Source organism: Sus scrofa, chromosome 7, assembly GCF_054392235.1.
Source record: "Sus scrofa isolate SSC_HxYL_T2T_F1_AM1 chromosome 7, Sscrofa_HxYL_maternal_Yorkshire_Landrace_v2.0, whole genome shotgun sequence".
Classification (NCBI taxonomy): domain Eukaryota; kingdom Metazoa; phylum Chordata; class Mammalia; order Artiodactyla; family Suidae; genus Sus; species Sus scrofa.
In genome coordinates, this window is record NC_139389.1 from 24,775,628 (window position 1) to 24,788,913 (window position 13,286).

General features: G+C 37.9%; 1 protein-coding gene and 1 pseudogene across 1 annotated transcript; both read left to right on the forward strand.

Moving 5' to 3' along the window:
* Window positions 1–1,073: 1,073 nt before the first annotated feature.
* Window positions 1,074–2,091, forward strand: LOC146401391 (olfactory receptor 2J3-like; annotated as a pseudogene).
* Window positions 2,092–12,361: 10,270 nt separating this feature from the next.
* Window positions 12,362–13,231, forward strand: LOC146401392 (olfactory receptor 2J3-like). Its single transcript, XM_084970496.1, has 3 exons — window positions 12,362–12,602; window positions 12,688–12,803; window positions 12,935–13,231. Exons 1-3 carry the CDS (start codon window positions 12,362–12,364, stop codon window positions 13,229–13,231), a joined length of 654 nt encoding a protein of 217 aa, XP_084826622.1.
* Window positions 13,232–13,286: the final 55 nt, after the last annotated feature.

Here is a 13,286-nt window from a genome sequence, read left to right on the forward strand (position 1 = left end):
TCATTTCAAATCGTAGACCTAAAGACATATGATGTAATTGTAAATTATGGCTTAGAATTTAATTTCTTAGCTCTTCTTCTAAGAAATTTTGTGGAAACTACCTTTTAGCCTTATTTTCCAGATCTCACAACCTTGTGATATATGCACTTTCAAGTACCACAATCAGAGTTCCTCCTCTCTTTCCTGATCCAAACACTTTCCCTTTCTTGCTCCTTCCTAAACCTTTTCTTTGACTGTCCCTTTTTTTTTTGTCTTCCAAAAAAAGTTGTCTTCTCATTTATGTTTGGAAGCATTTTATCACTGAATTCTCCAATCTATTTCACTTCTCAGTTAATTAATTAAGACTATCAGTCGTTTTTGTTTCTTTGTTTCCATAAAGGCCACTTGAGTATGTGGCTTTACCACCTCAGCACTTCATTCCTCCTTTACCTTCTGGGTGCCATTGTGTGGACATTGTCCAGTGGACCACTTCTGTGAAGTTTCAGCACTGCTGTGATTATCATGTGTTGATACTCATGCAATGAGATTCATCTTAGCTCATTATTGTGAATATTAATAAGTTGGTGTGTGCATGCATGTGTCTTTATACTTGTATTTTCATGTTATTTTTGTCTGAGAATAAGCTGACAACATAAATAAATAAGAATATTTCATCCTTTCTATAAACATATTCAACTGAAATTGACTTTTTCATTCAACATCGACATTTTAAAGTTACTACTGAATTGTTTTTCATCTCATGGTAAATTCTCTCAGCTTTATGTAAGATGATTAAAACTGGAGATATTTCTTTCTGTGTAATCACAAAATTGGAAATAATCTGAACATTACGGAAAGGAGGATAAAGATTTCTTTTTGTAAAGAAAGGGTTTTTTTTAAATGAAAAGATATGGGATATCTTTAATCATTTATCCAAATGCTAACTTATGGATGCACAAAGGAACTCATTAGCTTGAGAAGTTATTGATTGTATCTACAACAGGGCAAATGTCTGAATGAAACTTCAAAACAAAACCATAAAAATCCTACTGTCATATTGCAGTATTTGGAAATGGCATAGATTTTTTCCCCAATCAGTTTTCAGGGGTTTGACAATGAGTGGGGCATCCTTCAGTTTATGTGCTTCTTTCCTCAGGTATTGGAAAAAAATGAATGATGAAGGAAAAAAATGCAAGTTCTCAAGATTACTTTATTCTACTGGGTTTTTCTAATTGGCCTCACCTTGAGTTAATTCTCTTTGTAGTTATTTTGATGTTCTACTTGATGACATTGATAAGCAACTTGTTCATCATTATCTTGTCATACTTGGACTCCCATCTCCACACTCCCATGTACTTCTTCCTCTCAAACCTGTCTTTTCTGGATCTCTGCTATACCACCAGCTCCATCCCCCAGTTGCTGGTCAACCTCTTGGGCCCAGAGAAAAACATTTCTTATGTTGGGTGCATGATTCAACTCTATTTTGTTCTTGCATTGGGAACTGCTGAGCGTGTGCTACTGGTGGTGATGTCCTATGACCGTTATGCAGCTGTATGTAGACCCTTGCATTACACTGTCCTCATGCACCCTCGTTTCTGCCATCTGTTGGCTGTGGCTTCTTGGGTAAGTGGCTTTACCACCTCAGCACTTCACTCCTCATTTACCTCCTGGGTACCCCTGTGTGGACATCGTCAGGTGGATCATTTCTTCTGTGAAGTTCCAGCACTGCTGCGACTGTCTTGTGTTGATACCCGTGCTAATGAGCTGACCCTCATGGTCATGAGCTCCATTTTTGTGATCATACCACTTATTCTCATTCTCAGCTCCTATGGTGCGATTGCCTAGGCTGTGCTGAGGATGCAGTCAACAGCTGGACTTCAGAAAGTCTTTGGGTCATGTGGAGCCCATCTTCTGGTTGTATCCCTGTTTTTCATTCCAGTCATGTGCATATATCTCCAGCCCCCAACAAGAGGTTCTCAAGATCAAGGAAAGTTCATTGCCCTCTTTTATACTGTTGTCACACCTAGCCTCAACCCTCTAATCTATACCTTGAGAAACAAAGATATAAAGGGGGCAGTTAAAAGATTAATGAGGTGGGAGAGGGAGATGTGATGGATCACCTGTTTAGCAGCTTTGAAGAGTATTATCTATCTTGGAGGGTTCTTCTGGTCCTTTGAGACTTTTTTTTTTTTTTTTTTTTTTTTTTTTTTGTCTTTCCTATGGCCGCACCTGCAGCACATGGAGACTCCCAGGCTAGGGGTCCAAATGGAGCTGCAGTTGCCAGCCTACACCAGAGCCACAGCAACGTGGGATCCAAACCATGTCTGCGACCCACACCACAGCTCACGGTGATGCCAGATCCTTAACCCACTGAACAAGGCCAGGGATCAAATCCTCAACCTCATGGTTCCTAGTCGGATTTGTTAACCACTGAGTCACGATGGGAACTCTGAGACTTATTTTTGATCTATAACCCAGCAAGTTTAGAAGAAAAGTTCTGCTCCAAATTTGTTGTTCTTTTAAATAAAAGAATTAACCAATTGGTTAACCAATTAACCAATTGGTTAATTCTGGACTATTATCTAGAGATAAACTTTTTGATGTGTACCACTTTAATCTATTCAATATTTAGTGTCTATAGAAATTAGGCAGTGGGTTTTAAAATCAATACACTAATTTATAGAGCAAATATTAGTAACTATAGAAAGAGAGGGGCATACAGCAAAGACTTCGGCTAATGGAGTTTTTGGTCATTAATAGCCATTACATTTACGTAAATGGTAAAAATTTTTTGGCTGGAACACACTTTTTCCACGATACTACATTACATGAGTGTTTTGTTCTGTGGGCCTATATATATATATATTATAAAGAATTGCCTGTTCTAAATGGTTCATTCATTCATCCATTCCTTTATTTATCTACTTATTCATTCATTCATTCATTCAATTCATTGGCTAAATATCTTCTAGATTGTTGGCTTGGTAACATAGATGAATTTTTCCTGAATAGAACTCACTCTCTAGTGGTGGAAATGACAGTGTTAAGATAGAAAATGAAGTATCTGTATAGGACTTAGTTTCCAATGGGCACAATGCTAATAAATTAATGTATCTTTAAAAAAATCTAAAACAAAAGAAGTTTGGCCAAAACCTTGAAAATAAATACCAGATGGTAATTTCTGCAGGAAGGCAATCTCATTACATGAAATAAAACCAAACAAACAGAACAAGTTTAATTTCCTTTAGTTGAGTTAGTTAATGACAAGGATATCGTTTAAATTTAAGGTACCTTAAAGCTTTTCTTTTTAAATATCATTAGTCTTTGCTGTGTAGCATGAGTTTTTTTTTTTAATGTAGAACATAAAATTGGACCATATTTTTTAAAGTTACCATTCCTTATGGTAGATAATGACCAAAAAAATCACAGCTATGAGAGATTCTCAATTAATACAGCAGATATAGGCTTCTCTTCTCCCTCAACTTTTTCAAGGTAGTTAGAAGTATATGGATAGTGGGAACAATTTCTAACATTGTGATTTATAGACTGCTAATTCATGAGAACTTGTAAACTGGGAACAATCATGTTAAATAATGTTAGAGGATCAAATATCTGAAGCAGTTAATACCAGGCTCTGAAAACAACTTGATTCATCTAATGGATGTCTTAAAAACTTACCCATTTTTATACATGGATGTCTTCTTCTTATTGAATTCTAAGTGGTATTTACATATTCTTGACTCAAGTCCTATGTCAGATAAATGTTTTATAAATGTCTTCTTCCAGTCTGTGGTATGCTTTTAGTTTCTAATAGTGTCTTTCAAAGAGCAAGTTTTTAACTTTAATGAAATATGCATTGTTTCTCCAAAAATCATACTGGCATTTTGATTGTGGTTGCATTGAATTTGTATACCAATTTGGAAAGAGCTGACATCTTGGTGATATTGAGTCTTCTGATTTAGGAACCCAGTATATATCTCTATTTAATTACATCTTTTTAGTTTCTCTCAGAAGGATTGATGTTTTTATTATACAGATTTTGTACCTATTTGGCAAAATTCATCCCTAAGTATTTAATGTTTTCGAATGCCATTGTGAATGACATAGAAGTACAATTGATCTTTGTATATTGACCTTGTATCCTGTGACTGCTAAATACGCATTTTATTTCTGGTAGACTTTTAATAGATTTTTAAAGATTTTCTGAGTACATGATCATGTCATTCATAAATAAGGACTTTTATTTCTCTCTCTCCAACTGTTATTTCTTTTATATTGCTATGTTACTCTGTTGCACTGGCTGTGATTTCCAGCTTAATGTTGAATGGAAGAACTGGGAGCCAAAATGCTTGCCCTAATCTTAAGGGGAAAGTATTGTCTTTTACTAATAAATATATTAGCTATGCTTTATCTGTGTCCTCTACCAGGTTTAGGAAGTTGCATTTTTTTCTTGCTTTTCTGAGGTTTATCATGCAAGGGTATGAAAATTCTGTCCAACACTTTTTCTGCATTTTGTGAGATGATCTGATAGCCTTTCTTCTTTATTCAATTAATACAGTAAATTTCATTGGTTAATTTTCGTAACTTAAAATAACCTTGTCTCCTGAGGGAAAAAAACCTCTTGATATAATATATTGTTCTTTTAAGGCCATTCTGGACTTCATTTGCTAATCTTTTTTTGGTAAGAGTTTTAGAGTCTATAATCACGAGCAATATTAAACAGTATTTTTCTTTTCTTGTGATGTATGTGTCTAGTTTCTGTACCAACTTAATGCTGGATTTATTACATGACTTGGGGAATATTCCCTTCTCTATTTTCTGAAAGAGTTTGTTTAGCATTGGCATTACTTCTTCTTAAATGTTCAATATAATACTCTTGTGGATATATAAGTCCATAGTTCTTTTTGTGGGACCATTTTAGATTAAAACTTCAATTACTTTCATTGTTATAAAAGTATTAAGATTTTTCTATTTCTTTAAGAATCTGTTTTGATTATTTGTATCTTTCAAAGAATCTACTGATTTCACCTTTGTCATCAACTTTATTATTCATAATATTCCATTATTGTCCTCTTAATGTTTGTAGGATTCCTACTGACCTCCATTTTATTTCTGATCTAGTAGTTTATATCTCCCACACTTTTGTGTGAATCAGTCTAGATAGAGATTTGTCAGTTTCATATTTTATTTTCAATAACTTTGTATTTCACAGATCTACTTTTATATTTACCATTCCCTTTCCTTTGCTAAATTTTAGTTTAACATCATCTTCCTTTTTTAGCCTTTTAAGGTAAAAGCTTCTGTCATTGATATTAGATCATTTCCCTTTGTTTAAAATAAGCATTTAAATCTATGCATTTTTCTTTAAGCACTGATTTAGCTGCATCTCACATATTTTGACATTTTCTATTTTAATTTTCACTTTGTTTCAAAGACTTTTTTTTTTTTTTTTTTTTTGTCTTTTTGCTATTTCTTTGGGGCCGCTCCCACGGCATATGGAGGGTCCCAGGCTAGGGGTCGAATCGGAACTGTAGCCACCGGCCTACGCCAGGGTCACAGCAACGCGGGATCTGAGCCATGTCTGCAATGTACACCATAGCTCGCGGCAACGCTGGATCGTTAACCCACTGAGCAAGGGCAGGGACGGAACCCGCAACCTCATGGTTCCTGGTTGGATTCGTTAACCACTGCGCCACGACGGGAACTCCTCAAAGACTTTCTAATTTCCTTTGTGATTTCTTTGACTGAAGGGAGTGGCACAGTTGGTGTTATCATAAAAGAATGACAAAAAACAGATATGAGAAAATAAAGATTCTAGTAAAAGTGATAATTTCCTATAAATCTATAAATATTTGACTATTGTACATCATTTCTATCTTCTATGTAGCTTTTGTGTTGTTCACACAAGTTTAAAGAATTTGTTTTTTCTGAGGTTTTTTTCTTTCTCCCTTATCTGAGTTACAGTTGTCTGTCTTTTCATTTTTATAGGTTTTTGGTGTGGTGCCCTTTTTGCAGATAATACAGTTTTAACTTCTCTTATTTCTGTGTCTGCCTCCCTTGTGGCTGAAGTTGGTCCAGGGGCTTGCTCTAGGCTTCCTGATGGGAGGGATAGGTGCCTGCCCACTGGTGGATAGGGCTGCGCACCAGCTGGATAGGGCTTTGTCCCTGGGTGAGATTAGACGTGGCTGTGTGCCTGGGCTCTTTAGGCAGCCTGTTTACTGATGGGTGGGCTGTGATCCCACTTGGATTGTTGTTTGGCCTGGGGCTTCTCAGCGCTGATGGGTGGGGTCAGGTTTTCCCAAAATGACCACCTCCAGAGAAACACACGCTGATGGATATTCCCAAGAGCTTTGCTTCCAATGTCCTTCCCCACAATGAGCCACAGTCACCCCCTGTTTTCCCGGGAGATCCTCCAAGAACTGCAGTCAGGTCTGACCCATATTCCTATGGAGCCTTTGCTTTGCCCTGGGACCCAGTGCACATGAAAGTCTGTGTGAGTCTTTCGAGAACAGGGTCTCCATTTCCCCCAGTCCCATGGAGCTCCTGCACACAGGCCCCACTGGCCTTCAATGCCAGATGCTCCAGGGGCTCTTTCTCCCAGTGCCTGATCCCTAGGCCTGGGGATTTGATGTGGGGCTCAGAACTCTCACTCCTGTAGGTGAGTCTCTGTGATACAGTTACTTTCCAGTCTGTGGGCTTCCCACCTGGGAGGTGTGGGGTTGTTTATATCATGTAATCGCCCCTCCTACTTCTTGATGTGGCCTCCTTTTTGTCTTCTGGAGTAGGATATCTTTTTGAAAGTTTCCAGTCCATTTGGTTGAAGGTGGTTCAGCATTTGGTTTTAATTTTGTTGTTTTTAGGAGAGAAGTTGAACTCCAGTCCTTCTATTTGGCCATCTTAATCTCATCTGCAAAATAACTCTTTTCTTGAAGTGTTTGATTCAAATATTCCATTCCTTGGGTTGTCGTTGGATCATCCTGGGCAATGATTAGTCTCCTTGCTTGCAGCTGGCTGCTATAGCTGCAGGTAGATGACATGACGTGTGGAGTTGTATCCCCAACCCCAGGGGTGGGAGCCAGGCTGCCAGGGAAAACTAAAGAATTTGTCTTGAGAGTGGAAAATTCTAGTGTACAGTAAAGGCAAGTTTGTAACACGTGCAGGTCATTGTAATCTCCAGAACTAGAAGGCCTTATTGATCAATGGGTGATTTAGAGTCTTGGAAGAAGGCATGGGGGACAAACAGCTTAGGAATACTATGCTATTGTATATTCCTTGGGATAAGCAACTCATTACTTGCCCCAATAAGGGCCTTTTTGATTTGTCAGTACCAGAACCATCTTTATTATATTAGATCTGGGAATATATATACATGTATATACATGTATATATATGTATATATATATTATATGGACTTAAAAAATAATTCTCAAAATAGGCACAACCTTCTTAAGCTTTATCTTCACAGACATCCTTGTTTCTCAAGGTATTGGTGAAGGTATTGACACTGAAGGTGGCAATTACACAGAAGAGAGTAAGGAACTTGCCCTCGTTTTAGCAATAAAATTTTGTTTGCTGGAGAGATATTTATACCTATAATCTGATATATTGCTGTCTCTATGTCTGTCTGTCTATCTATCTATCTATCTATCATTCATCATCATCATCCCATCATCACCTAACCTGGGGTAGCATAGGAGAAATACATGATCAGGAAATACAGATGTTGAAGGTTTTCTTTTCTCCAGCTCCTGAGTTAGTTAAAAACCTACAGGCTTATGTATCTACACTAGAACTATATTGAACATTTAAGAAGAAGTAATACCAATGCTAAACAAGGTTAAGGTCAAGTTATCACATGCAATGTACCTATGAGAGATGAGAGAATGAGACACCCAATGATAAGGGTTGTGAAGACAAAAGCCTTAAGGGCCATAGTGTCTACACAGTAGTGCAGCATCTGGACCTTGGGTCCAATATGACCATTACCAAATTTGTAAGTACATGATGCCATTTAGTACAAGGTTTTCCAGACTGCAGCTTACTTGTCATATGTCTTGACAGCCAGGTGAATACATTTCACCTTTTCCAGTGCTTGATGGCAAACCTAGATAGGTTATGACCTTTATCTGCACCCCAGATACGACTATATAACATTGAGTGAATGGAGCCTATGGTAAGACACACTTCTAGTAATGACAAGGTGACTCCCTGACACAACATTGGTTTGAGGAACTGAAAATTTAGAGTTGAAAGCAAGAAAATATTTATATTTCCCAGGAGAGGAAACAGATAAAATGTGAGGGAAGTCATGAAAAGAATTAGCTCTAGAGCAGAATAGTCAGAGAAACCTACCAAAATACAGATTTCTAAAGATCTGATATTATTCCTTTTCTTTTCTCATAGCCTTGTTTTACCTCTTGGGAAGATAGTGAGTGTTGGTGAAAAGGACATGATTGACAACTCCAAAATGAAATGCTCTTAGGGGAGAAGTGCACATTTGAGTAGAAGTCTTAGCTGTGAGACATTAAACAGATATGAGATTGGAGATGCACACATTTTTGGGGATGATTATTATGGGTCTTGACTGTGAATACTTACTAACATTGTATGCCTTTTTATTTTGTCAGGTATACAAAAGTGATTTCCAAAATCTGAGTATGTACAAGGGGAAGTAAGCTCAATATTTTTCCTTCTTTCCTTTCTGTAATTGGGGGAGTTTCAAATCTTTCATTTTTCCACTCATATTTAACCCAAGAGATGTTTCCCTACATGCCACTGACATTCTGACTTTTATCTTTGGATCAGGGAAAACCAAGATCACTTTAAACAAATGATTAATTCTTGTAAACTTGCCCTTGTGGGATCTAGTCAACCTGTGAACCCAATAAGCTTCTAAATGACCAGGCAATACCTTAGAATACAAATGATAGGGTTATTTTTGATATATCCTTATAATTTGATCTATTCTTTCAAATCTTATGTATTAACATTTATCTCGATTAGATGAGAATGAACAGCTTCTTCTGGCATTTTGATAACCTAGGCCCTGTTCTACCCCAACCTCAGTGGTATCATCATATTATAAGTCACTGGTGTGTTCTCACTCTTGAAGTGTTTATTTTTTCCTAATAGCTTATGAAGATGAAAAGAATGGGAAAATAAATAAATCATATTTAATAATAAACAAATACCAGTGTCTAGAACTCTACTCCACTTGAAGCTCTGTCCATGATAATTTAATAGTTTATAATCTATTCTAATTCACACCCTTCTCAAATAAAATACTCAATTTACCAGAATCCTACAGAGATTAATTAATGTCATTTCTCCCTTTTAATCCTCCACGCATAATTTGTGCCTTATGGTCTATGATAATCTGACAAAATGTTTTGCATTGGTTTCATATCATTGAGAATGAATATGGACTCTGAAAATTACCTAAAATCAGCATATATATTTCTTTTTCTTCTTTTTTAAGCACTGTGGAAAATGTTTATATCTTTTTCTTATTGAATGCTTACAACAGTCAAGACCACAGAAACATAAAGACCGTTTTCTGGTACTTCTCTTAAACAGAAAGCAAAATACCCAAATGCTCTCTTAAAATCATACTTTTTAAAATGATATCACTTATATGTGCAATCTAAAGTATGGCACAAATGAACTTATTAAAAAAACTGAAACAGACTCAGAGACTTAGAGAACAGACTTGTGGTGGCCCAGGGGATGGGCTAGGAGTTTGGGATTAGTAGATGCAAACTATTACATTTAGAGTGGATAAGTGATGAGGTCCTACTGTGTAGCACAGGGAACTAAATTATAAATCAACTATAATTTAATATAATCTTATTATAAAATATAATTTTCAAACTCAGATTTTCTTTCTATAGATGGACTATATTAACCAGAAACAATATAAAAATTTAAAAATATTCATTAATTTATAAACTCATCATGTAATGTTTTTTGTTACAGCAGCAAGTCAATTATTGGATATAGTCTTAATTTCATTTTTTATATACTATAGCAAAACTCTTGATAAGACAGCAAGGGAAATCATTCATAAAAATATTTTGGAAATTTTAAATAGTTACGTTAAGTTTTCAGAGTTTTGGTGGTTACCTTCTGAGTTGTAGTTTGAATGGTATTCAGAGATTATTTTCAGTATTTTGCAGGGCTAAACGTGGCCTTGAATTTTAGAGATGTTAGGCAGAGACAATGAACTCTAATTAATAGTAAAAATGTACAATTTAGTTTTTAATGTATCCCACTTTTCAAATGTCTCATGCTTCTCTACTCTCTCACTTAACACCACCCCTAACAAGTTATTCCTCAAATGTGGCCCTTAGCAGGATGAGGAATTGGGGAAGAAATTTTAGGACAACCTGTTCCCTTCCCTACAAAGACAGCTTCATGAGCATGTTCATCAGTGAAGGTTGGTCTGTAGAGTCATTGTTTTCTTTGGGCAACAGTGTATCATGTTGAAGGTATTCCTCAGCAACTGTTGTAACCAGGACAACTCCTTGAAGGACATTACTTACCACTTTGGGATTTACCCTCCCAATGGCTCCAGTCAAGGAAAGCATGTCCCATTATTCTTTTGTTTCCATAAAACTCCATTTGCTCTAGGAGAAGGGGTCTATCCCCTGAGACACTAAATGCTCTAATGCTCTTCCAGCTAAAACCATATCTTTTAGTAGACTCAGAATTCTCTGCTGTGTAGCATGATAACCATAGTAATTTTCAGACTCTGCTTTCCTAGTGTGATGTGGTAGGTTAGACTCTATGGTACATCCAGCCATCCCTTTGTGTTGGTGATGTGAAAGAGATGAAAACCAGAGATCAGGTTGGTCCCTACATAAAGAGGCATCAATTGGTCAAATAGAGGGAATATGATCAGACACAGAAAGGACAGAAGTGAAAGGAGTTGTAGTTGTTTGAGTGTTACTCAAGTGGTAATTTAAGAGTATTAAAGGACGAACATAAGAATAACGTAAGCTGATTAGTGATATGGGGATGGGAAGGGGAAACTCATATCACCACTCTTTCCTCCATCATGTCGTATTTTTTTTTTTTTTTCGGTCTTTTTGCTATTTCTTTGGGCCGCTCCCGTGGCATATGGAGGTTCCCAGGCTAGGGGTCAAATCGGTGCTGTAGCCACTGGCCTACGCCAGAGCCACAGCAACGCATTATCCGAGCCACGTCTGCGACCTACACCACAGCTCATGGCAACGCCGGATCGTTAACCCACTGAGCAAGGGCAGGGACCAAACCCACAACCTCATGGTTCCTAGTCGGATTCGTTAACCACTGCGCCACGATGGGAACTCCCATCATGTCGAATTTTTGAAAACCGAGATATTTCATTCCACAGTCTGTGAAAACAGTCTTTGATGAGGTCTTTATTTCTCACTCCCTGGTAAAAATAAATTTAACCATAAAGTTCCTATCTTTACTTACATCTGGTAGTTTTATTTTTTTTGTCTCTTATCTCATATCCCTTCTAAATTCTTTAAGAATGCTGAAGGATGGTTCATGCAACAGATCACTATATCCCAAGCTGTACTTTTTGTTTCGTTTTGTTTTTTGTTTTTTTTAGGACCACATCTGAGGCACATGGAAGTTCCCAGGGTTAGAGGTTGAATCGGAGCTGTAGCTGCCTGGCTACACCACAGTCACAGCAATGTGGGATCCGAGCTGCATCAGTGACCTACACCACAGCTCACGGCAAGGCTGAATCCTTGACCCACTGAGTGAGGCCAGGGATTGAATCTACATCCTCATGGATACTTGTTGGGTTTGTTACCTGCTGAACTACAATGAGAACTCTGAATTTGATATTTTTGTGAGGGCAGGCCAGCTCTTTTGCCCAACTTGTCTCAGTGTGGGTTTGTCTCATATTTCTTCATTTTAAAAGTCAGGCTGTGCATTTTTGGCAGGCATATGACTGAAGTGACATTGTGTCCTGTTTAGAGCAACATGTCAGTAGTCACATACTGTTGGTTTATCTCAACATTGGCGACGGTAATATTGATGACTTGGCTATGGTGATGTCCACCAGGATTTCCTCTGGTAAAGCCTACTACTTTTCATTTTGTAATTAACAAGTAATTTGTGGGGAGATATTTTATTTTTATTTTTGGCTGTGCCTGTAGCATGCTGAAGTTACATATTTCTGGGCTCTCTTTTCTGTTCCATGAACCTATATGTCTGTTTTTGATAATACCATGCTGTTTTGATGACCGTTGCTTTGTAGCATAATCTGAAATCTGAGAGGGTTATACTTATAGCTGTGTTCTTTTTTCTCGAAATTGCTTTGGCAGTTGTATTTCCATTTATCTTGAGTGTATGTAATTCTTTTGTCAGGTAAAAGGTGTGAATGATGATGGAAAAACTCAATGCAACCACTGAAGGCTACTTTGTCCTGCTAGGTTTTTCCAATTGGCCTCGTGTGGAAGTAGTACTCTTTGTGGTTGTCTTGATGTTTTACTTGATGACATTGACAGGCAACCTGTTCATCATTATCATATCATACCTGGACTCCCATCTGCACACTCCCATGTACTTCTTCCTCTCAAACCTGTCTTTTCTGGATCTCTACCAGCTTCATCCCCCAGTTGCTGGTCAACCTCTGGGGCCCAGGAAAAAACATGTCTTATGTAGGTTGCATGACTCAACTTTACTTTTCCCTTGCACTGGGATCCACAGGATGTGTGCTGCTGGTGGTGATGTCCTATGACCGTTATGCAGCTGTATGTAGACCTTTGCGTTACACTGTCCTCATGCACCCTCGTTTCTGCCATCTGTTGGCTGTGGCTTCTTGGGTAAGTGGCTTCACCAAGTCGGCACTTCATTCCTCATTTACCTCCTGGGTACCCCTGTGTGGACATGGCCAAGTGGACCATTTCTTCTGTGAAGTTCCAGCACTGCTGCGACTGTCTTGTGTTGATACAAGACAGCTAATGAGCTGGCCCTCATGGTCACGAGCTCCGTTTTTGTTGTCATACCTCTCATCCTCATTCTCAGCTCCTATGGTGCGATTGCCCGTGCTGTGCTGAGGATGCAGTCAACAGCTGGACTTCAGAAAGTCTTTGGGTCATGTGGAACCCATCTTCTGGTTGTGTCCCTGTTTCTCATTCCAGGAATGTTTATATATCTCCAGCTATCAGGAGGTTCTCAAGATCAAGGAGAGTTCATTGCTCTTTTTTATACTGTTGTCCCACCTAGCCTCAACCCTCTAATCTACACTTGAGAAACAAAGAGGTAAGAGGGGCAGTAAAGAGATTAATGGGGTGAGAGTAAGCCTG